Source organism: Schistocerca serialis, chromosome 4, assembly GCF_023864345.2.
Source record: "Schistocerca serialis cubense isolate TAMUIC-IGC-003099 chromosome 4, iqSchSeri2.2, whole genome shotgun sequence".
Classification (NCBI taxonomy): Eukaryota; Metazoa; Arthropoda; class Insecta; order Orthoptera; family Acrididae; genus Schistocerca; species Schistocerca serialis.
The window spans coordinates 911,520,285-911,546,590 of record NC_064641.1 but is presented as its reverse complement, the minus strand read 5'-3'; the positions used below and the strand labels follow the sequence as shown (position 1 = coordinate 911,546,590).

At 44.4% G+C, this 26,306-nt stretch overlaps 1 protein-coding gene across 1 annotated transcript in view; it reads left to right on the top strand.

The window, feature by feature from the left end:
- Positions 1 to 15,590, top strand: part of LOC126474840 (calcitonin gene-related peptide type 1 receptor-like) — an 820,928-nt gene extending 805,338 nt beyond the window's left edge. Inside the window, exon 12 of the mRNA XM_050102318.1 lies at positions 15,358 to 15,590. Coding sequence (XP_049958275.1) covers positions 15,358 to 15,590 — 233 coding nt within the window. The remainder of the gene's footprint in view (positions 1 to 15,357) is intronic.
- Positions 15,591 to 26,306: the final 10,716 nt, after the last annotated feature.

Below are 26,306 nucleotides of genomic sequence, written 5' to 3'. Positions count from 1 at the left end.
GCCGCACGGTCCATGACTGCAGCGCCCTAGACCGCTCGGGTAATCCCGCGCGGCAGATAATAAGAGGGGGCCTCTTTGTTTTTAATGTTACAGGGAAACATGCGAGAGTAGTAGGTAGAATTGTTTCGTCGTACCAGACGTAACACTATAAGGGCGTCTGTTAATGTTACGGAAACTGCTATCACGCTATCTTCTCTGATTCAATGATTGTTAGAAATCAACAAGGGCGAGCCGAAAAAGTTACTAAATCAGGTAACTACATTAAAAATGAATTAAAGTAACTATCAGAACGAATAATGCCGTAGGGTGATAAGAAACCGAAGAAGATAACGTAACACGAGCGACAATACCTCCGTCTGAAATGAGTACCATCCATATAGTACAGTAATGTAATTAGTTATTAACTCAACTATGCTTACTTGATGGTGGTAAATCTTCATTCGATTGAACTGTCACGAGTATTATGTATCTAAAGCGAGCGTAAGTAGGAGCGTGAACAACGGGCTGGAATTACTTGTTCAAATACAGTATTTATTAAATGACGCTCCCCAATTTATAGTGAGAAACAGTGGTCAGGGCCCGCAGTACCTACGCGTTAATGGTCTCTCAGCTTATTTTCAAATTAGGACACACGGCATGGCTACATACGTTAGGAAGACGCTTTGCTAGAGGGGTTAAGATCCTTCTGCATGCGCTACACTCATACTCATGCAACAAATACCCAGAAGTGTGGCCACCTTTTCTGGTAAACATACGTACAAAGCAAGTACTGTGCAAGGCTAGTTTTGGCGGGAAGAGTGATAATGTAATCTCGTACTGGCACATGCGAACACGAGGAAACCAAGGAAACAAAAACACTTAACATGCAACGACAAAGAAATCATGATAGGATCCAAATAGAACTTTAGATGCTTACACCTTTTTCCTAATATAAAAATCTTCGAGAACCAATGGACATACAAAGAGACTAAGAAAATGAATGTAAATGAATAATCAGAATGCTGTCATTGTACATAATCATAAAATTTTAATCTTCATTTAGGAACACTACGCATCCGCTAAAAAATTGTGTAAGTAAACATTTTCTTTGTTTTATAGGGCAGTGATAATGTCTAATGTGAATAAATGGCTGGAACATGTTTCTTTATAATGAAAATAAACATTAGGCTGCATTCAGTAGGAACATCTGGTATTACTTATATGATAAATATGTTTAATATTACGTAAATTATTTATCAGAAATATTATGTATTAATATCACGAACAAAACAGTGTTTCTTTTTCCAAACAGCAGTTCTACACACACACATACACACACACACACACACACACACACACACACACACACTTACACACATTGCGCAGTACGAATCAACATTAATGTTTATGTCGTTTGTCATAGACTTTGAATACATAACTTCTTCACAATCAAAGAAAGCGTTGGCCGTGACCTAATCTGCTGTTGACGGAACATTGTATTTTTTCCGCAGAGGCCAGAAGGTGTGTCTCCATCCTACAGGCACTCCCTTTGTTGACGGTGTGAAATGACCCCCGTCTCACAGCCCGTAGCGATGCGGTTTAGGAAATCATTATCTTCCACGGAGCGAAGTTCAGTCCTGCACCTCGTGTTGCTCACACTGCATCGTGTTAGCTGGCGACAGTGCAGTCTGTCTCGGACGCTGGACTCAGCACTGCCTGTGGCATGCTCATCTACTGACAAGGGAACCTCCCCATTACACCCCCCTCAGATTTAGATATAAGTTTGCACATTGGATAGGCCTTGAAAAACTGAACACAGATCAATCGAGAAAACAGGAAGAAGTTGTGTGGAACTATGAAAAAAAAAATAAGCAAAATATACAAACTGAGTAGTCCACACCCAAGATAGGCAACATCAATGGTAATTGAACTCAGGAGCGCCGTGGTCCCGCGGTTAGCGCGAGCAGCTGCGGAACGAGAGGTCCTTGGTTCAAGTCTTCCCTCCAGTGAAAACTTTAATTTCTTTATTGTCGCAAAGCTATGATCTGTCCGTTCGTTCATTGACGTCTCTGTTCACTGTAATAAGTTTAGTGTCTGTGTTTTGCGACCGCACCGGTAAATCGTTCCATTAGTAGACGAAAGGACGTGCCTCTCCAATGGGAACCGAAAACATTTAATCGCTAGGTCATAGGTCAACCGATTCCTCCACAGGAAAACATGTCTGATATATTCTATACGACACTGGTGACGGCATGTGCGTCACATGACAGGAATATGATGTCGACCCACCTAACTTGTACACTTGGCAAATACGTAAAAAGATTCTTCTACCTTACCCGATTTCGGTTCTCTTGTGGATGTGATAATCACTCCCAAAAAGGTGATGACAACATAAGAGTTTGTCACATAAACTGAAAATAAAAAATTAAACTTTTCACTCGAGGAAAGACTTGAACCAAGGACCTAAGGACCTCTCTTTCCTCACCTGCTCACGCTAACCACGGGACCACGGCGTTCCTGAGCTCAAATCACCCTTGATGTTGCATATCTTCCCCATGGACTACTCAGTTTGTATATTTGGCTTATTTTTTCGTAGTTCCAAACAACTTCTTCCTGTTTTCTCGATTGATCTGTGTTCAGTTCTTCAAGGCCTATCCACTGTGCCAACTTATAACTAAATCTGAGGGGGTGCGATGGGGAGGTTCCCTTGTGAGCAATATCTGCGATATTCACTCTATTATTGCTGCGGATCAATTCTTCGGTGCTCTGGACATTGTATACTGCGGAGGAGGTCGATTACTTTCTCTCCCGATTAGCATTACCCAAGCCTGTGTGGGAATGGTCAAATTGTTGGCGCCATTTCACACTGCTGGACGTGACATTGCACTTAGTCCACACAGAGCCAGAATTTCCCCGTGGATCTAAAAGCAATTGGAACATTTTTCACACAAGAATCGTGCTGTTCCGTGTACTTCAACTTTGGAGTTTCCAGTTGTCATTTCTGTCACACAATGCTGCGCCCCTGTTAGCCGTACCTCATCAGAACATTGTCTGTAGGAAACCTTTAACATTATGATGCGCCACTCTAGTTGTGCGATGGTCTTAGCGTTGACGACAAGTGTAATTAATTTTGGAAGTGCCTACATGCACACAGGTGTTCCTCCTAAGTGACGCCATCTGATGTTTCGATAAATATCTGCAATCAAGTTTGTACAGTGTGCAGTTGGAGTGAGTCAAGATAAAATACTGCTCATCACTTCTCCCATACGACGCCCAATCGCAAGGGAAAACATCAGTTTGTTTCCCGTTGCAAACAATAGGCATTTTAGAACGAATCTTATATGCCCATTCGTTAGGGCGGTCCCCAGATCAGCCTACTGCGATTATCAGTTTATGTACACCTATTGACAAGGGCAGTACAACCCAAAGAATGAACGACATTACAACAGTAACTGACTAGCGCTGGTGCGTGGCGGTAGCAGGCAGTGCGGGGAAACACTAGTCAGCCGCTGCTGGAGTACTGTATACTCTTCGTATTTTTGCGTAACACGATGTGTGAAAAAATAAGTAAATATCATTTGTCAAATCTTAAGAAGCGACCCCCATTACCTTAACTCAGTCTATTTAGACACTGTGCTTAGAGAATAGTAGCGTAACTCACAAGGGACCTTTGACCTCGAGCGATCGATACCGCACGAAACCATGCTTTGAATAAACCTCGATCTTTTTTTCTTTAAAAAAAATCAAAAAACTAAAACAGTTGTCTGTGTTATTTCCGTGCAATACGTTGCGATCTATCGCAAGTGACATTTTACTAGAGGGAGACGAAGTACACTACTGGCCATTAAAATAGCTACACCACGAAGATGACGTGCTACAGAAACGAAATTTAACCGACAGGAAGAAGATATTGTGATATGCAAATGATTACATTTACAGAGCATTCACACATGCCTAGCGCCGGTGGCGACACCAACAACGTGCTGACATGAAGAAAGTTTCCAACCGATTTCTCATACACAAACAGCAATTGACCGGCATTGGCTGGTGAAACGTTGTTGTGATGCCTCGTGTAAGGAGGAGAAATACGTACCATCACGTTTCCGACTTTGATACAAGTCAGATTGTAGCCTAACGCGGTTGCTGTTTATCATGTCGCAACATTGCTGCTTACGTCAGTCGTGATCCAATGACTGTTAGCTGAATATGGAATCGGTGGGTACAGGAGGGTAATACGGAACGCCGTGCTGGATCCCAACGGCCTCGTATCACTAGCAGTCGAGATGACAGGCATCTTATCCGCAGGCTGTAATGGATCGTGCAGCCACGTCTCGATCCCTGATTCAACAGGTGGGGACATTTGCAAGACAACAACCATCTCCACGAACAGTTCGACGACGTTTGCAGCAGCATGAACTATTAGCTATGACACCATGGCTGCGGTTACCCTTTACCCTGCATCACAGACAGGAGCTCCTGCGATGATGTACTCAACGACGAACCTGGGTGCACGAATGGCAAAACATCATTTTTTCTGGTGAATCCAGATTCTGTTTACAGCATCATGATGGTCGCATCCGTGTTTGGCGACATCGCGATGAACGCACATTGGAAGCGTGTATCCGTCATCGCCATACTGGCGTATCACCCGGCGTGATGATTGGGGCACCATTGGTTACACGTCTGGGTCACCTCTTGTTCGCATTGACGGCACTTTGAACAGTGGACGTTACATTTCAGATGTGTTACGACCCTTGGCTCTACCCTTCATTCGATCCCTGTGAAACTCTACATTTCAGTAGGACAATGCAGGACCGCATGTTGCAGGTCCTGTATGGGGCTTTCTGGATACGGAAAACGTTGGACTGCTGCCCTGGCCAGCACATTCACCAGATCTCTCACCAACTGAAAACGTCTGGTCAATGGTGGCCGAGCAACTGGCTCCTCACAATACGCCAATCACTACTCTTGGAGAACTGTGGTATCGTGTTGAAGCTGCACGGGCAGCTATATCTGTACACGCCATCCAAGATCTTCTTGACTCAATGCCCAGGCGTATCAAGGCCATTATTACGGCCAGAGGTGGTTGTTCTGGATACTGATTTCTCAGGATCTATGCACCCAAATTACGTGAAAATGTAATCGCATGTCAGTTATAGTAAAATATATTTGTCCAATGAATACCCGTTTGTCATCTGCATTACTTCTTGGAGTACCAATTTTAATGGCCAGTAGTGTAACAAGGTATCAATATCGTACTCTGAAAATTATACGTAATTCAGTGACGTCAGTGTATCATTATATTTTCAATGAACATTGCCAAAAGCCCTTTGCTTAAATTAATTACAACAGCGCAAAACAAACATATCCTGCACACCTGATAGTGCTTTTATTTGTCCTCATAATACAGATGCTGAATTTCGACGAAGTGGTTGAAACGGAGTGGAAGAGAACAATGTGCACAGTTCACTAAAGTTGCGTTTTTACATTCAAAATCACTTTCGCATTCATGCATTCCAATACCAAAACCCACACTAATTACGTTTTAAATCAAGATGTCGGTATATCAAGTCATAACCTGCTTTTCACCAAGCATATTGCAATTTAGGAATTAACTTGAGTGAGGAAAATTGATTGTAAATCACACAACGAAATTTGATGATGCAATAGAGATCAAGTATCTTCGTGGTTTGCCACACTGTTATCTTATAAAAGCAGCAGTGCTTCTAATGTGGGGCTGATATGCCGAAAGTGGTAAACATCGGAGGTTGGAAATATTTTGTTGTTTTCGCTGTCGATATCTTCAGCATCACATCTTCGTCTGGAAAACTTGCAACTAAAAGCGTACGATCTGTACTATATGAGCAGGATTCACACAGCAACAGGCTCTGCTCAGTTGTTACATGTTTGCCAAGGACTAGAGGAATGTTTCATGTGTTGTTTAGTCACTTTTACACTTTTGCTTTCCTCACATCAATGTTTCGTGGGCAGGTGTCTTCAATTTTCTTTGAAATATTTTGGCCGAAAGTGCCTTGCGCCTCTTGAAAACTGATGTACGGCTTGTTTGCTACTTTCCCTGTCACTGATAAAGCCGCGTCAGCTGTGTAGCTGTGGATAGAGCTATGTAGAGACTGCAAAACACTAGCTGAAGTTTTCTCTCCTGTGTGAGACAGTGTTGTTGATGAAATTTCATACTGGAACTGACTCTGGTCATTGTTCCAAACATTTCCTTCCTCCACATCCTGCTCTCTCATAAACATGTTCACTAGCTACACAAACGGTTGCGCCGTGTGGCGTATACTATTAATGTCTCCTATGTCCTTAAGTTTGAGAAATGTGCCTGGATGAAATGCCATATTCAGCCTTAAGATTGTCGATAAAAGAAACCGAAGCTTTGAAATTATCGACGCCAGCCATTTTAGACACTTTTGGTGTCAAGTTATACAGATGCCAATAGTGAATTTATAACAGTAGTATGGCGATGTAAGTGCTGTTCTGTCACCTTATAAAGGCCGCTTACAACATCCATGGTTTCTATTCTTGCAATTACGTTTAGTACTTCAGATGTTATTCTAGCTTCGGTAAAATGAAGCTGGACTCGCACTGCCTACTGCTGAGAAAATGATTGCTTTTGCTGATATGACTTGCAATAACGACTGCGCGAAACGCCGCTATCTCGTTAGGGGTGCTACGGCAGACGCCCTCTCGAGCACAACTACCTCCTTAACAACCGCAAGTGACCTCAGACGCCGCTTAATGGATAAAGCTCGGTCAAATCTGAAGTTATCGTATACTCTTCGTTGCAGCTTTTCTATTCCATCAAACTACTTCTCGCGAGTGATAATAGTACTGAAAAACACGGTTGCCAGCTAAAATGACTACTCGATTGAAGTTAATCAACAAATTCATCAAATTTGGTCTTTACTATATTTTGGTTCTTATTAAAACTTTTTCTCTTTTAATCATTTCTTTCACTGAAGGAACAGGCTAATGCAGGTAGATTGAATAATGACTGTTTTCCGAATTGGTCACACGCACACACTTAGAAAGTTTTGGTCCATGAAAATTACACCGGGATTACAGTAATGCCTACTTACGTTTCTGAAGGTAAGATCAGCAACACTGCCTCTGAAAACAAGTATTACACATAAGAAATATTTTTACGATACCTTTGTTAGTATCGAAATGATTGCAAAAGGTTGTGTACTTGGTTGGTTTTTCCAGTTTCATTGACATATTTACTTCACGTGATTTCTTGGACAAAAGGTCCCAATAACCAAGTTCACACACTTGTAGAATTGTTATTTACTTTACTTACTTTCGAGGCAATCTACAATTCTCCAGATGTACTTTAATTGTTGCACTTGAGTGATAATTTGAATTTACTTTGCAAGAAAACACTGTGTTGCACAATAATATTTCACACCAATGGATTCTCGGTTTCATTCTCTTCAGTATAGGAAAGGAACTCTACTTGGAACACTTTAGGTTAAATGAGTAGTTTTGCGTAAAATAAATTAAATAATTACTGAACAAAACACGCAAAAACTTGTCAGCACAGCTCGTATACAGAACTATGGACGGTTAATTTCAGTAGTGTCGTTCTGAGCACAGTTGCTGGAGATTTAGGTGCTTTGAAGGCACGTACCGTTTTGCATCGGTGGAGATTTTTTCTTGTCTTCGTGGCGTCGAATTATGCGACTTATACCATCGCAAATATGAGTTTAACTTTGCTGGGGATCTGCGTGTCTAAGTAATGGACGCCTTAGACCATTTCACACACAGGAAATACTTTATATCTCCTCTAAAGCGTTGCAAACTTGTATCTTAGCACTTCCCCTTCACTCACATTTGTTAAGCAGTTAAACGTCAGCTTTTTTTCAACAATACTGCGGAGTACAGCGCACATCAGCTTTCGTCACCTGCCTCCAGAGTGTCTTACGCCTGACTGATTCACTCCACTTCTGCCCTCTCCTACCTGATTCCATTAGCAGCAAAAAATCTCCACCTTTTCCGACCTTCCAGAACTTCGGTAAATCCCTACTGGTTTTCACCTATATTTAACTTCAGCCCTGAGCTGGCGTTGACTTCACTTTACAAACAATTATACCTAGTTAAATTAAAGAAACTTATTGTTACTGAGATAATTTGTTAATTACATATAAACATTAAACTTCACGCAGTCAAAGAATATTATCTTCTGCAGACACTCCTATACACTGCATAGTGCACAAATCTCATTCTTTGCTTCATTAGTGCAAAGACTCTCGACTCTGTAACGGTCGATAGTGTTACAAACTGTAGATCGATACGACGTTGCTCCATCAAACTGCGATATTATACGGTCTTTTATAGTTTGTAATTGCGACGGTCTGTTTCCACTTAAACTAGCTCCTGTTCGCCTTTTTCAAGATACATAATTCAGAATTCATTTGCAATCTGATTTCTTCTTAATAACGCACATAGCACCTCATTAGTTTGCTATAAGAACTGAAGCTACGATTGCAAGGGTTCTCATAATTGTTCTCTTGTACGCTGACATCAATATCTTGGAATACACTGGGCCTCGACTGTTTGGGTGGAGACAATTTGTACTCACTTTGCCTGGACTGTTCCTGTGGTTCTGGAGATGACTGCATGAACAGCCACCTTCAGTTTCTGGTCCTCCCTGTCTTGCAAAATCACTATATCTATCTAGCCCAATGTCATGTATTTCTGTGACTGAACATTTTTTTCTTTTTGAGTCATCAGTCTTCTCACTATTTTGATGCAGCCCGCCACGAATTCCTCTATAGTGCCAACCTGTCATCTCGGAGTAGCACTTGCAACTTACGCCCTCAATTATTTACTGAATGTATTCCAAACTGTTGTGACTTGGCAAGACAGCCAAGTCACAATGAGAGGAAGCCGAATGGCACGCGATAAGCTCACGCAGATTGGCGTAAGGTCTTGAACAGTTACAGGAATTAATAGTAGCAAATAAAGTACATAGTTGATGTAATACTTAACTTTAATCCACAATTGTAGAACATCTCTCTTGCCTGTACATATTATAACCACATTATAAAATAATATCAAATGCTATGGCGCCTTGCTAGGTCGTAGCAAATGACGTAGCTGAAGGCTATGCTAACTATCGTCTCGGCAAATGAGAGCGTAGTTGTCAGTGATCCATCTCTGGCTAAGTCGGCTGTACAACTGGGGCGAGTGCTAGTAAGTCTCTCTAGACCTGCCGTGTGGTGGCGCTCGGTCTGCAATCACTGACAGTGGCGACACGCGGGTCCGGCGTATACTAATGGACCGCGGCCGGTTTGAAGGCTACCACCTAGCAAGTGAGGTGTCTGGCGGTGACACCACATTCCTCCCCCGCAAATCGGCGTACGGTTGTCATAATGCTTCCGCCCGCCGTGGGAAGGACCCCATGTTGACGTATGCGACGAGGTGGGGAGCCTAACAACAGGCGAGGCTGTGCCACCCGCACCTGGCCATTCGGCCCGAGGGGAGCTAGGAAACGCCTGAAAACCTAGTCCAGGGTGCACGCCAACATGCGGTGTATGCGCCCGTAAAGAGACAGGAGGGGCCGAATGGTCGACCTCCATCGCGTCGTGGTACCCGACGATCGAAGACGACATCTGGTCCGGAGCGGGCAAGAGTTCCATGTCGGAGGACAGCTGGTCACGGGAAGCGATCGGCGGCGCGTGACCCAAGGGAGGCGCTTGGCAGCTGCAGCGAAGCGTCCATTGCGGGCGGCGCCGGCGGGAGAACAGGCGGCGGCGGCGGCGCGTCTCCACGGGGAAAAATGGAAGGCAGCGTCGGCAACACCTGGGGATGAGGCGAGCCAGTAGATGGGTCCCCAGGGCGCTGACCGGACGGCACCTTCGCTAAAAGCAGACGGGGAGCGGCAGAACCCGTGCGACGACAGAGGCGCAGCTGATTGAGATGCCGACGCACCTCACCAGAGGCACCCAAAACCAAATACATAGCGCGGCCGAGGCAGCGAAGAATGCGCCCTGCGAGCCAACGCCGTGAACCGCGATAGTTGCGATAGTATACAACGTCGCCTGGAGCAAAAGCAGGTGGCTGCCGCTGCACAGGAACCTGATGCGGCGGATGCAGCAAAGACATCAAGGTTCGATGAGGACGTCCGTGGAGCAACTCAGCCGGCGAGCGACCATCTCGGGGCTGAGATACGAGGACAAGAAGAGCAATAACCCGTCCTCCCGAGAATGCGACTCTTTCAACTTCAACATCTGTGACTTGGAAGTACGGATCAATCGTTTAGCGGCACCGTTTGACTGATGCGAATACGGCGCGGATGTCAGATGTTGAATACCATTGGCCTTGCAGAATGACAAATTCGGCGGACATGAATTGTGGGCCATTGTCGGAAACAATAGTCTGTGGAAGACCTTCAGTGAAAAAGATAGCGGATAACGCTTGGATGGTGGCACAAGACGTCGTGGAAGACATCCGGACAACTAAAGGAAAATTACTTAAAGAATCGACAACAACCAACCATCGAGCATTCCAGAATGCACAAGCAAAATCGATGTGTAAGCGTTGCCAAGGGGAAGTGGCTTTCGGCCATGCAAAGAATTTCCGCGGCGGTGCGGATTGTTGTTCGGCACACGCCATGCAAGAAGAGCACATATTCGTAATCGCAGCATCGATTCCGAACCAAGTACAGTGCTGACGAGCAAGTTGTTTCGTTCGCACTATACCCCAATGTCCTTGGTGGAGAAGCCGTAAGACAGAGGACTGTAACGAACGTGGGACCACGACCCGGGACTGATCGTTATCAGAACGCAACAGCAAAACACCACGTCGAACAATAAGTCTCTCCTTGTGAGCAAAAAATCGGCGAACCAACGGATCCTCGATCCGAGACTTTGACAAAGGCCATTGCGTAGCAACAAAACGCAAAACGGTAGCAAGGACATGGTGAGCAGCTGTGGCTGTAGCTACACGACGAAAATCAATCGGAAACGATTTGACCACTTCATCGGTTTCCGAATCAATGAACATGCAAGCAAGTTCGGAAGAATCGAACGCTCTGTCCTCAGCAACAGGCAAACGGTACAACGCATCGGCGTTTCCGTGCTGAGCAGTGGACCGATACAAGATAACGTAGCGGTACTGCGAGAGGAAAATGGACCAGCGAATAAATTTCTGCGCTGTACGTGGAGGTACAGGCTTATTCGGATGAAAAAGCTATGGCAAAGGTTTGTGGTCTGTGATGATAGTAAATTGACGAGCATAAAAGAAATCATGGAACTTAGTAACCCCAAAGACGAGAGCCAAAGCTTCTTTCTCGATCTGTGAATAATTTCTTTGCGCAGACGAGAGCAATTTTGACGCAAAGGCAATAGGGCGATCATGCGATCCATCTTTGTGCGCAAGCACAACACCGATCCCGAAACCCGATGCATCGACCATCAACAAAAGGGGTTTCTGGGGATCGAATGGCGTAAGGCAAGTATTAGAAAGCAACGCCGATTTCAACTGGCGAAAGGCGCGTTCGCATTCCGTCGTCCAGACGAACGGAACACCGTTACGGCGTAAGCGATGAAGCGGAGCTGAAATGGAAGAGGCATGCGGCACATAGCGGTGGTAGTAATTTATTTTTCCCAGCACACTCTGTAGCTGCTTCAAATTCTGCGGCGAAGGCAAGTCCTGTACGGCACGGAGGTGCTCTGGACTGGGATGTATGCCCTGGGCATTGATTACATGTCCCAGATATGGTAAATCACGAGCAAAAAACACACATTTGTCCTTCCGCAAGCGAAGACCATTTTGTCGCAAGACCTGATATAATGTTCTGAGATTGGCTAAATGTTCTTCTTCCGTCTTTCCGGAGATCACAATATCGTCCAGATAGTTTGCTGCAGTCGGGACCGAGGCACAAACAGTTTGCAGATATTGCTGAAACAATGCAGGGGCAGATGCACACCCGAATGGCAGTCTTTTGAAGCGATACAAACCAAGATGCGTGTTAACCACCAAAACGCGCTGGGATTCGTCGTCCACTGGTATTATCAAGTACGCATCGGCTAGGTCCAATTTCGAAAAATATTTACCCGGGCACAGTTTGTCAAAAAGATCTTCCAGGCGGGGTAAAGGCAACGTTGCAATCACTAGTTGTGGATTCACCGTTGCCTTGAAGTTCACACAAAGTCTCAGATTTCCGGAAGGTTTCGGCAAAATTACTAAGGGTGATGCCCACAGAGAAGCCTGCACACGTTCAATTACACCCTGTGATTCCAAATCGTGTAATGTTCTTGCGACCTCATCACGCAATGCGTGGGGAACATTGCATGTTCTGAAAAATTTCGGTTGCGCGTTGACTTTCAGTTCCAAATGTGCTTGATAGTTCTCAGCGCAACCAAGGCCCGGTGCAAAAATGTCCGCAAATTCTTCACATAGATGAGAAACACTGGCTGAAGGCACAGTCTGGTTCACTGAAAGTACCTGATTTAGTATAGACAAGTTAAACAACTCAAATAAATCTAAACCAAACAAGTTAACTGCAGAATGAGAACGAAGGACGTAAAATGACACAAGTTTTGTTTGTCCCTAGTATGTTGCAAGAAGGCTGCTCTGTATTAACACAGGGATATTCTGACCTGAATAACTATTTAACTTAACATGTGCGGCACGCAACGGGGGTGTGCCCAGTTGTTTGTACGCGTCTTTATTGATCAATGAAACTGCAGCTCCGGTATCGAGCTGGAATGGTATTACGTGGCCATGAATGTCCAAATCTACAAAAAGTTTATTGTCCTGCTGACGACAAGAGCGACTGTCTCGTGCAACGTGAACAGACACTGGTACAGAAGCACTGGCGACTTGACGCGATTTCCGACGATGTCGACGCACACTATTTGTGGGACGAACAGAGGCACTGTTAGAGTGAGTGGCACTGGGCGGAGTGGAATGAACTACATGAATGTCCATGGGCGAAGGTTCACGAGCCTGAGTATTCTTGGTTTGATTCCGATTCCAGCGCGAAGCAAAGGGCCTGCAATGGTTGTTAGTGTCCGTTCTGAGCTTTTTCTGGCAAACACTCTGAACATGTCCTTTTTCATTACAGAAAAAGCAAATAGCTTGGCGTGACGGGCAATTCCCACGCGAATGGCTAGTAGCACACCGCGGGCATGATTTTAGCACTGCATTTGCGTGCTGGCGCGACACACGCAGCTGCGCGGAAGGGCGCGAGGGCTGTTTACTGTTCCGTGCAGCTCGCCCGGCGGGCCGGTTAATGTGACACACGGCTGGCGAAGTTTCAAATGATTCCTGAGCAAAGTCAAGTGTGTCTTGCCTATCCAATATGTCCATCACTTAATGAAGGGAGGGATTGACTAGTTTCAAAATCTGTTCCCTTATACGAACATCAGAAACGTTCTGTGCAATTGCATCACGCACCATAGTACCTGAATAAGCGAGTCCACATTCACACTCAAAAGCACAATCCCTAGTAAGGCCTTGCAAAGTTGCAACCCACTCCCTATTAGTTTGACCGGCCGTACGTTTTGTATGAAAGAAGGTATACCTTTTTGCAACTACATTGACTGATTCCTTGAAATATGCATCTAATGCAGACAAAATTTCGTCGTAGGACAGAGTTGCTACGTCGCGTCGGGGAAACAATTTCACTATCACTCGGTACGTCTGGACGCCGACACACGATAATAAGTGAGCCTGCCGCTCATTGCCTTGAATTCTGTAGGCGGCGAGATGGAATCCAAATTGGCGTGACCACTCCGTCCAGCTTTCCAGTGCCGCATCAAAATGATGAAAAGGTGGTGCAACTGCATGTTATGGCTGCGGTAGCGGTGGAGCGGCGGCGGCCGCATCGGTTTGCATTGCACGTTGACCCTGGACGAGCTGTCCAAGGGCATCCAATAACGCCTGCGTCTGCTGATTCTTGCAAGCGATAAAATTCGGACAGTACATCTGGAGATTGTGGCGAAGCCATGACACAAGTAAATTAAGGCAAGATCAATTGGTACAAACGCGAATTAGCTCGTCGCCAAAAATGTTGTGACTTGGCAAGACAGCCAAGTCACAATGAGAGGAAGCCGAAAGGCACGCGTTAAGCTAACGCAGATTGGCGTGAGGTCTGGAACAGTTGAAGGAATTAATAGTAGCAAATAAAGTACGTAGTTGATGTAATACTTAACTTTAATCCGCAATTGTAGAACGTCTCTCTTGCCGGTACATGTTATAACCACAATATAAAATAATATCAAATGCTATGGCGCCTTGCTAGGTCGTAGCAAATGACGTAGCTGAAGGCTATGCTAACTATCGTCTCGGCAAATGAGAGCGTAGTTGTCAGTGATCCATCTCTGGCTAAGTCGGCTGTACAACTGGGGCGAGTGCTAGTAAGTCTCTCTAGACCTGCCGTGTGGCGGCGCTCGGTCTGCAATCACTGACAGTGGTGACACGCGGGTCCGGCGTATACTAATGGACCGCGGCCGATTTAAAGGCTACCACCTAGCAAGTGTGGTGTCTGGCGGTGACACCACACAAACTCTGTCTTCCTCTACAGTTTTTGCTCTCTACAGCTGCCTCTAATACCATGGAAGTCATTCTCTGATGTCTTAACAGATGCCCTATCATACTGTACCTTCTCCTTGTTAGTGTTTTCCACACAAATGTTTCCTCTCCGATCCTCAACAGCACCTCCTCATTTCTTGCCCTATAGTCCACCTAATTTTCAACATTCGTCTGTAGCGCCACATGTCAATTTGATTATCTTCTGTTCCGGTTTTTCCATAGTCCATGTTTCACTGAAACATGCTGCAAATGCACGTTCTCAGAAATTTCTTCCCCTCCCCAAAATCAATCAATCAATCAATCAAATTCCTGCCTCAAAATAAGCCTTTTTTTATAGCAGTAGACTTCTCTATAGTCCCCCATTTCTGAATTATTATGTTATATTTCCGCCAACTTCATCCTCGACCCCGATTTTACTTCCACATTAATCACATCGCAACTTTGTCCCTAATATTTGGACCACATTCGTAGGATTAATTTTCTCGAAGACATCACAGTACACAGTTTACACTGTTGCCTGGACTCGACCACTCCAAGAAGCACATTCGTACTGCGGCTATACCGTTCACACAAACCGAGCACTTGTTAATGCAACTACAACGCACCACAGTCTGATGGCGCTAACAGACACCTGCACAGTTCTGCGTGGAAATGAGACAGTAGACTTTTGTGATCGATTGTAAGTCTATGCACGGCTTCGTGCAGTTCGGAGCATTCGAGGTCAAAGGTATCCCTTGCTAGAAAATAGTGCCGTAGCTTAGTGCCGAGCTCGCTCTTGGGTGCGGTTATGTACTGTGCCCGGTGTCTGGCTGTTGGCAGCTTGTGAGATCGACCTACGGGCCGGTGGCGGGGGAGGACAAGGTGTGAGGCGCCGGCCGCCGCCCCTGGCGTCGGCGTCGGATGCGGCGGCGGCGCCGGATGACCCCCGCCGTCGGAACGGCCGCGATGCTCGGCCGGCGCCGTGCTGCGCGTCACCGCGGGTGACCCCGCAGCCGCCGTCGCCGCCAGCCACCTGTGACGTCACCCGCCACTGTGCTGCCCCTAGCAGCTGACTACCAGCAGCGCACGAGACGACATAGTGTGACTGTGTTGAGAAACGACCTCCGCAGACGTTCGTCTAAGACTACCGGCGTTCCTCAGCCACATCGCAAAAGGCTCCACCGCAGTGAAAATTTCCCTTCACGTCTGGACTTTCTGTAGCAAGGTCGGACGTCCCCAAGAAGTGTTGGGAAGCTTTTGTCGTAAAATAGCAAGGTCCCCTATCTGACAGAGTGTGACTACACGAAGCATTTGCTGAACGACGTGGGTAAACTTGACACTGCAGTATTACATGTATGTAAAACTGAATATTGTTATCGATTAAGTTCCACTATGCATTTTTTACTCTAAAAGAAAAAAATCTTAGTTAGGGATTGATTCCTCTAGGCAGCTTTACCAGTAAATTTGACAGTCTTGATATTTATAATGGACAGTTCGAGGGAATATTCGGAGACTAATGGTGACTAGAAGAGCCAGTCGCTCACCAGCTTAACTTCCACAAATAATTTGATATCATGAAAGGCTTTGTAACATACTGCTCACATTCTTAAGAGGGATCCGTTAACTAAACATTCGAGAAAAAAAGTTAATGCAAATCGAGCTGCGTTATTGTACTGTACATAACCTCATTTACAGAAATAAGTAACTTCCAGAACAGCGAAAAATTTACAAAGTGGTTAGTGACAGTACACACTTTTTATTGCTGCTGATAGTGAATCGTTACGTCCAGCAACACGAATATCATCGTCCTTGCTAAGACGCTAAGAGGCGAATCTCGTTAAAATGAAAGTTATAAGTAGTGTAAGAGGCAGGTTCACTTCCAATCGCTTCCATTCTCTCCCATTTTCAATATCAGTAACGCCATTCTGCCTACATTTTCAAATTGGAAAACAAGTTCCAGTTTTACACCTTGTTGTGTCACTAGAGGGGAGTCTAAAATGTTATCAACGGAGTGATCTCCCTGATCACTGAAAAACTCGCCCTCATACCGTATTTAAGTGCCACCCGTAATAATTCAGAAACGAAATCAGACACTTCAGAGATCTTTAAGCGTCGCAACACATTTGTCTTTCCATCTGCTGAAGAAGAGAGCAGATCAGCTCGAAATTTAAAAATAAAACACTTCTTGTTGAAGTGGGTTGTACATGAACTATAGCTTGGTAGGTCAGCAGGTTGCAAAAAAATCTGCGCCTCAGACTGGCATAAGCGAGTGCTACAAACTACGCAATATCTCCCCTTCCCCAAGTAGATCTAAAGGCCTATGCTATGCTAGTACCAGGTTCTTCTTTTTGTCCCCTTGCTTCCAGTCACTCGTCCTTTAAATGAAATATGCCTCAAAAATATCGTCCGCTATATTAGAGGTTATGGGACTATTTACCGCTGTAATACTGTTAGATGTATTTGGTGGCAACGGATTTCAGAGAACCGCCCAGGATATCACTTGCAGAGCAGTGGATGTAGTCGACATGTTAAACGGACACAGTAAAGTCGCAAATCCATGGTATTCTATAACTAAATAAAACTTTTCGTTTAGCTATTATCTACCTTTCTGTTAACTGAATCTTACTTTCCGCAGTTGTAGTACGAATATGTTCTTCAGAGTCCTAAAGAAGAACATTTTCAGATCCGTATGCATCTTTTACAGCTCTTCATGTCTTCCATGCAACACTACGTTTGACGTATCTTATTTCTTCCACTAGCAGTACTTAAATGTTTTGTACCGTTGGTCCTTGAAACTATCAGTAAAAATGCTGCGGAAATAATTAGCTGGAGTTCTGTATTCCCTGCTGTCCATTTTTAAGAATGATACGTTTAAAAAGACTCGTGATATGCAAATGTAGTTGCGTTGGTGGGTTGGTGTGCTACCTGTTGCGAGACATACTTCCTCGCCATCTAGGGTATGTCGATCTGGGAAGTTACGTGACAAAAGTCTTTCATACCATTAATTATTTTTATGTGACATGAAAGACAAATTATAACATTTGAATAGACATTTTTATTTGATTTTAATCAGATATACAGGTGTATCATCTGCAATAATCCGTTAGGTAAAGTTCTACCAGATCCCAGATGATATTTTGGAATTTAAAATGATTCATATTTAAAGGTGAACAGTAACAAAATTTTAGAACTATGAATAGCTCAACATGTACCTTTGCGCAGGAGAATGAAGGAAGATATTGTTTCTGGTGTTGATCATCAAGTATGAATACGAACGTTTCTGTACCTTCGGTTTTTCCGCTGGAAGGTCTTCAAAGTGTCCACTACTATGGTATTACTGTAACACAAATGATTTTAGACTTATGGCCACATAATTAGTTCTAATGAAAATTATGGTGCACTACAGGGCTGGTACATGGCGGAATGTCTAATGAAATCATCATGTGACGCATACGAATAAAGTGAATATTGTGCACACTTATGTACTCAGATAACATGAGACTGCTACAGTTGCGGTAGCATATGCGACAGTGAAACATCTAAATAATTTTCTATGAGCGTGCTTAATCTTGTACGGTAATCACACCTCGTAACTCATGTAAGGAATGAAATGTCGGGAAGCGTCTAGCCCAAACGGACGTGGCGTATTAAGAAAACAGTTAATGTGAAAATAGTTCTGTATTCGTGTGTGCGTAGGTGAATGTGCAAAGTGAACATAAATTTAAGGACAGGCAGTCGGGAGGTGAATCTCAAATGCTTTTGGTGTTTCTGTGTCTAGTACCTGATCGCTTACATAACTTGTAGTGTGACAACTGAATGTTATAGAACTGTAGAGACTTTCTAAAATATTATTGGAGTCTGCATTTTGTCTGTAAAGAATTGAACTAGAAATATATCAGATTGTACTACAGCGAAAACTAATTAGCTCTTTGTGTTACAGAGGTGTGTATATTTTTGATGCTCAAATAAATGTGTCCGTTCTTATCTCCAGTTTCCTTTATGCCAGCTTTCCACCATTACTACAACGATGTATGTTGGAAATGGTAACATGTTGTATATTAAAGCATATCACATACAAAAATATTTTGCTTAGGAAGAGAATCGAAACTTCAGTGGCTGTTGCAGGCGTGAACAGTCTGATTGTTTTCAGAGACGTAAACATTTCTTGAGTGAGGAAATCTGGATCACGCCTGTGACGTTACTTTAATTACTAACAATACTTGTATACGATTGCATTGTTCCATAATAATACATACTGATAAAATTCTCTTGAGCTTCCAGCCGCAGCAAGTAATTTAATACCCAAGAACTTGTGGCCGAGAGCTCCTGGGACACTGTAAAGTGGTGACCGTCTTATGGCTGTTGCTGTCGTCTGTAAAAATGTTGTTCGGAAATTCTCGTTACAAATTCCTGGAACTTGTAGAGGGGCGTCAGTATGTAATATTTTGAGTAGGAACCCATGTCCAAGAACTTATCATGTCCGTTCTACAACTGTTTAAACTCAGATGTTTCACTGTACACTTATGCTTACGTACGCCTGAGGACTTAAATGAAGCGTGACGCAGTACAGTTATTGGGTAACAAAAATCGAAAGTAAACATAACGAAGCGTCCCTTTATCACTTAACAACATTTATTTGTATTAACACTTAGACATGACATGTTTACATCATTCCAAAACAAAAAAGAACCCAGCACACTGTGCGTACAGAACAGTAATGATACATTATAACAGCGGCTTGATGTGGCGAAGACAACTTTGTTACAGGCGTTTTACACTCATGTTCAGAAAAAAAACAGAACACCTTGAACAACTTGAGATAGGACGTTCACATTCACAGGACATGTACATTAATATGTTCTCCAGAATTGATTGGCATTTGAAGCACGTTGGCCAGCGGGTTTAAGATAAACATCGATATTGCGGCGTAGTACCATCTGCCGACAAAATGTGCCTGCGGGTCTCATTGTCGCTATAAGGCGAAGGTAATGGATCAGCCAAGTCGCACCAACCACACCATCCCCTAGAAGATCGATATCTCATCGGAATGGAATTGCAGGACAAGTCTGCGTCCTGATCAACTCTGTCGCAACAGTGGAACAGAGTAACACATCATACATTATTAAACGTGACAGTCCTTAGACTTTTATTACGGCAAGAGTTACGTGCTCGTCGTCCACTTCTCCGCCTACCTCCCTTGAGCAGACGTGCGGGATGCCTCGCAGGGGTATGTGCGAACCGTACAGTCCAATCAGTCGGTTTGAAAGTATGCGCGTTATTGAGATGAGAGAATGTGATGGTTCCATCCGCAAAATTGCTGCGTGTGTGGGGAAAGTGTTTTGGCAGTTGAACACGTGCGTGCATAATGGTTCACGGAAGGCCGTAGAACAACATGAAGTGGGCCAAGTCGCACCAACCACACCATCCCCTAGAAGATCGATATCTCATCGGAATGGAATTGCAGGACAAGTCTGCGTCCTGATCAACTCTGTCGCAACAGTGGAACAAAGTAACACATCATACATTATTAAACGTGACAGTCCTTAGCCTTTTATTACGGCAAGAGTTACGTGCTCGTCGTCCACTTCTCCGCCTACCTTTGAAAAATGCGTAGAAACATTCTAGACGACAATGGCTTGTGTAACGACGTCATTGCGGACAGGAATGGCATCGGACAGTATTTTCGGACGAATCCAACTCCTGTTTTGTTTGGAATTGATGGCCGTATTTTCATTCGCTGCAGAAAGGGGGCCCAGCGTCACAGTCACCGCAATCGCGTACGACACATAGCCCCACCTCAAGGCCTTATGGTTTGGGATGCAATTTGGTACAACCATAAATCACAGTTTAAGCGGGTCCATGGCACTGTGATCAATGTGACCAACGTGAGTGACATTCTGTGAGCTGTACCCCACCAGTCCTGCACAGCATCCCAGACGCTATTTTTCAGCAAGACAATGCACGACCACACGTTGCTGCATCAAGACGTACCCTAATAGTGTCACAGGATTTCAGTCTCTTCCCCTGGCTCGCCACATCACCATTCTTGTCTCCAAACGAAAATGTGTAGGATATGGTGAAACCACGGGTGCAGCGGTGTGACCCAATGCAACCACCGCAGGTGAATGCAGTATGGACGGCTATACCACAGAACGCCATAGGCGCCGAGTACTCATCGATGCCTTCAATCATGGAACAAGTTATACTGGGCCCATGGAGGTTACTGTGCCTGCTAGGCAACAGGTTACTGACACGGTAATCATTTCTGCAGAATATATCAGGGTAAATGTGCTGTGAATAACAACGTTCTATCTCTAGTCGTTCAAAGCGTTCTGATTTTCCTGAACATAAGTATATTTGCGAGCATCGTGTCTACCCTGTTACATGCCAAGACAAGCAACTCTGAGACTTTTCTCTTTCCCTCAGCACACGTGGACGCGTTACGCGTCTTACTTGAAACCGTAGTAGAACGGAAACAGTAAAATTTGGGGCATGGGTTCCTATTGGAAATACTACGTAATCACTTCCCTCTACAAGTCCTAGAAATCTGTAACGAGGATTTCTGAATGCCCTGTGTAGCGAAGCTACCACCTGTAACGTCACTGCTGCTCATTCCACTTGCCACAGCTGGAAGCTTGAGAGAATTTTTATCACTAACATTAATTACTGAAGATAAGCAAGGAATGTATACTGCAAGTAAGTCAAAATATGGTAATACTCGTAACGAAAAGCCGTGTCATTCTCTGACAACGACGTCATTCGCATACGGTAGAAAAGCACTTGGGGTCAGCACAAAGTTTTCCTGACAACTGCCATCTTCCTAGACGTCGAAGCTGCTAATTCTCACTTAAGTCACTGCGCAATGTTCATCACGAGAGTGAAAACATGGTGCTACAGCACTCTCGCCAATGAAAAATACCTGGCATCGCTGGGATCGAAACAGTGTCTACGCAGCAGTCACAAGCACTGACCACTGAGCTACGGAGTCAGACCGTATATTGCACATTATTCAAATAAATTGTCGTGCCTATAGCACATTTTTTGTTGGGCTTATAACTAACACGTATTATGGGAGATTTTTACTGTTAAAACTTTGTGATGACCTCACATGCTCCATGTGTCCCGACCAGAAAAAATAGTTCACTGTAAAATTTTAATTTTGTACATGTGACTGATTTTGAAAAAATACGAGGTGAAGTGCTTTGGTCAAACCATATGACTAAAAGTATGACATAAAATATATTATATAAATATTTGAAGCAAACATGAATAGTGTTCGAAATTACGTAATTGTATTTTTTAAACTTCTCCTCAAATCACTAATTAAGCTTTTCTTAAATAAAAGACTTCCTTCAGCAACTTAAATGTCTGTACGGAAAACTAGGCGTTACGGTGGTCGGTTTAATACATAATTCCTCCATTTCCCATTATTATTGTTAGTTTGGCTTTGATAGTTTCGCCTCAAATAGCTAATTAATTCTTTGTTATTACCGGGATTAGTTTCAATCAAATATTTTTTTTTCAAAGCTGAACCTCCCGCTAGTGAACTGTACCATGTTTGTTTGTTTTCATCTCTCGCTTTGGCAGTGAAATTTTAGACAAAATTTGTTCATCAAATCATTAATTTTTTTTAATTACCTTGTTTACTTCAAACAAAATATACTCTTCTTCTGAAAAACTAGACAACAATCTTTTCAAATACACTCCTGGAAATGGAAAAAAGAACACATTGACACCGGTGTGTCAGACCCACCATACTTGCTCCGGACACTGCGAGAGGGCTGTACAAGCAATGATCACACGCACGGCACAGCGGACACACCAGGAACCGCGGTGTTGGCCGTCGAATGGCGCTAGCTGCGCAGCATTTGTGCACCGCCGCCGTCAGTGTCAGCCAGTTTGCCATGGCATACGGAGCTCCATCGCAGTCTTTAACACTGGTAGCATGCCGCGACAGCGTGGACGTGAACCGTATGTGCAGTTGACGGACTTTGAGTGAGGGCGTATAGTGGGCATGCGGGAGGCCGGGTGGACGTACCGCCGAATTGCTCAACACGTGGGGCGTGAGGTCTCCACAGTACATCGATGTTGTCGCCAGTGGTCGGCGGAAGGTGCACGTGCCCGTCGACCTGGGACCGGACCGCAGCGACGCACGGATGCACGCCAAGACCGTAGGATCCTACGCAGTGCCGTAGGGAACCGCACCGCCACTTCCCAGCAAATTAGGGACACTGATGCTCCTGGGGTATCGACGAGGACCATACGCAACCGTCTCCATGAACCTGGGCTACGGTCCCGCACACCGTTAGGCCGTCTTCCGCTCACACCCCAACATCGTGCAGCCCGCCTCCAGTGGTGTCGCGACAGGCGTGAATGGAGGGACGAATGGAGACGTGTCGTCTTCAGCGATGAGAGTCGCTTCTGCCTTGGTGCCAATGATGGTCGTATGCGTGTTTGGCGCCGTGCAGGTGAGCGCCACAATCAGGACTGCATACGACCGAGGCACACAGGGCCAACACCCGGCATCATGGTGTGGGGAGCGATCTCCTACACTGGCCGTACACCACTGGTGATCGTCGAGGGGACACTGAATAGTGCACGGTACATCCAAACCGTCATCGAACCCATCGTTCTACCATTCCTAGACCGGCAAGGGAACTTGCTGTTCCAACAGGACAATGCACGTCCGCATGTATCCCGTGCCACCCAACGTGCTCTAGAAGGTGTAAGTCAACTACCCTGGCCAGCAAGATCTCCGGAACTGTCCCCCATTGAGCATGTTTGGGACTGGATGAAGCGTCGTCTCACGCGGTCTGCACGTCCAGCACGAACGCTGGTCCAACTGAGGCGCCAGGTGGAAATGGCATGGCAAGCCGTTCCATAGGACTACATCCAGCATCTCTACGATCGTCTCCAAGGGAGAATAGCAGCCTGCATTGCTGCGAAAGGTGGATATACACTGTACTAGTGCCGACATTGTGCATGCTCTGTTACCTGTGTCTATGTGCCTGTGGTTCTGTCAGTGTGATCATGTGATGTATCTGACACCAGGAATGTGTCAATAAAGTTTCCCCTTCCTGGGACAATGAATTCACGGTGTTCTTATTTCAATTTCCAGGAGTGTACTTACCACATTTACCCATTTCTCACTCTTCATTTGCCTATGAAAAATCAAACGAAACCCGTTGTGTAATTTATAGAGAGTCATGTATTTGTTACACATATTTGATCAAACCCCTCCCCCCCCCCCCCCCCATGAACCATGGCCCTTGCCGTTGGTGGGGAGACTTGCGTGCCTCAGCCATTCAGATGGCCGTACCGTAGGTGCAACCACAACGGAGGGGTATCTGTTGAGAGGACAGACAAACGTGTGGTTCCTGAAGAGGGGCAGCAGTCTTTTCAGTAGTTGTAGGGGCAACAGTCTGGATGATTGACTGATCTGGCCTTGTAAAACTAACCAAAACGGCCTTGCTGAGCTGGTACTGTGAACAGCTGAAATCAAGGAGAAACTACAGCCGTAATTTTTCCCGAGGGCATGCAGATTTACTGTATGGTTAAGTGATGATGGCGTCCTCTTTGGTAAGATATTCCGGAGGTAAAATAGTCCCCCATTCGGATCTCCGGGCGGGGACTACTCAGGAGGACGTCGTTATCAGGAGAAAGAAAACTGGCGCTCTACGGATCGGAGCGTGGAATGTCAGATCCCTTAATCGAGCAGGTAGGTTAGAAAATTTAAAAAGGGAAATGGATAGGTTAAAGTTAGATATAGTGGGAATTAGTGAAGTTCGGTGGCAGGAGGAACAAGACTTTTGGTCAGGTGAATACGGGGTTATAAATACAAAATCAAATAGAGGTAATGCAGGAGTAGGTTTAATAATGAATAAAAAAAATAGTAGTGCAGATAAGCTACTACAAACAGCATAGTGAACGCATTATTGTGGCTGAGATAGACACAAAGCTCGTGCCTACTACAGTAGTACAAGTTTATATGCCAACTTGCTCTGCAGATGATGAAGAATTGATGAAATGTATCATGAAATAAAAGAAATTATTCAGGTACTGAAGAGAGACGAAAATTTAATAGTCATGGGTGAGTGGAATTCGAGAGTAGGAAAAGGGAGAGAAGGAAACATAGTAGGTGAATATGGATTGGGGGTAAGAAATGAAAGAGGAAGCCGCCTGGTAGAATTTTGCACAGAGCATAACTTAATCATAGCTAACACTTGGTTCAAGAATCATGAAAGAAGGTTGTATACATGGAAGAATCCTGGAGGTACTACTAGGTATCAGGTAGATTATATAATGATAAGACAGATTTAAGAATCAGGTTTTAAATTGTAAGACATTTCCAGAGGCAGATGTGGACTCTGACCACAATCTGTTGGTTATGAACTGTATATTAAAACTGAAGAAACTGCAAAAAGGTAGGAATTTAAGGAGATGGGACCTGAATAAACTGACTAAACCAGAGATTGTACAGGGTTTCAGGGAGAGCATAAGGAGACAATTGACAGGAATAGGGGAAAAAATACTGTAGAAGAGGAATGGGTAGCTCTGAGGGATGAAGTAGTGAAGGCAGCAGAGGATCAAGTAGGTAAAAAGACGAAAGCTAGTAAAAATCCTTGGGTAACAGAAGAAATATTGAATTTAATTGATGAAAGGAGAAAATATAAGATTGCAGTAAATGAAACAGGCAAAAAGGAATACAAATGTCTCAAGAATGAGATCGACAGGAAGTACAAAACGGCTAAGCAGGGATGGCTAGAGGACAAATGTAAGGCGTGCGACGCTACGGTCGCAGGTTCGAATCCTGCCTCAGGCATGGATGTGTGTGATGTCCTAAGGTTAGTTAGGTTTAAGAAGTTCTAAGTTCTAGGGGACTGATAACCACAGCAGTTGAGTCCCATAGTGCTCAGAGCCATTTGAACCATTTGAACAAATGTAAAGATGTAGAGGCTTATCTCACTAGGGGCAGGATAGATACTGCTACAGGAAAATTAAAGAGACCTTTGGAGAAAAGAGAGCCACTTGTATGAATATCAAGAGCTTTGATGGAAACCCAGTTCTAATCAAAGAAGGGAAAGCAGAAAGGTGGAAGTAGTATATAGAGGGTCTATACAAGGGCGATGTACTTGAGGACAATATTATAGAAATAGAAGAGGATGTTGATGAAGATGAAATGGGAGATACGATACTGAGTGAAGAATTTGACAGAGCACTGAGGGACCTGAGTCGAAACAAGGCCATGGGAGTAGATAACATTCCATTAGAACTACTGACGGCCTTGTGAGAGCGAGTCCTGACAAAACTCTACCCTCTGGTGGGCAAGATGTATGAGACAGGTGAAATACCCTCAGGCTTCAAGAAGAATATAATAATTCCAATCCCAAAGTAAGCAGGTGTTGACAGATGTGAAAATTACTGAACTATGAGTTTAATAAGTCACAGCTGCAAAATACTATCACGAATTCTTTACAGACGAATTGAAAAACTGGTAGAAGCCGACCTCGGGGAAGATCAGTTTGGATTCTGTAGAAATGTTGGAACACGTGAGGCAATACTGACCTTATAACTTATCTTAGAAGAAAGATTAAGGAAAGGCAAACCTACGTTTCTAGCATTTGTAGAATTAGAGAAAGCTTTTGACAATGTTCCCTGGAATACTCTCTTTTAAATTCTAAAGGTGGCAGGGGTAAAATACAGGGAGCGAAAGTCTGTTTACAATTTGTACAGAAACTAGATGGCAGTTATAAGAGGCGAGGGGCACGAAAGGGAAGCAGTGGTTGGGG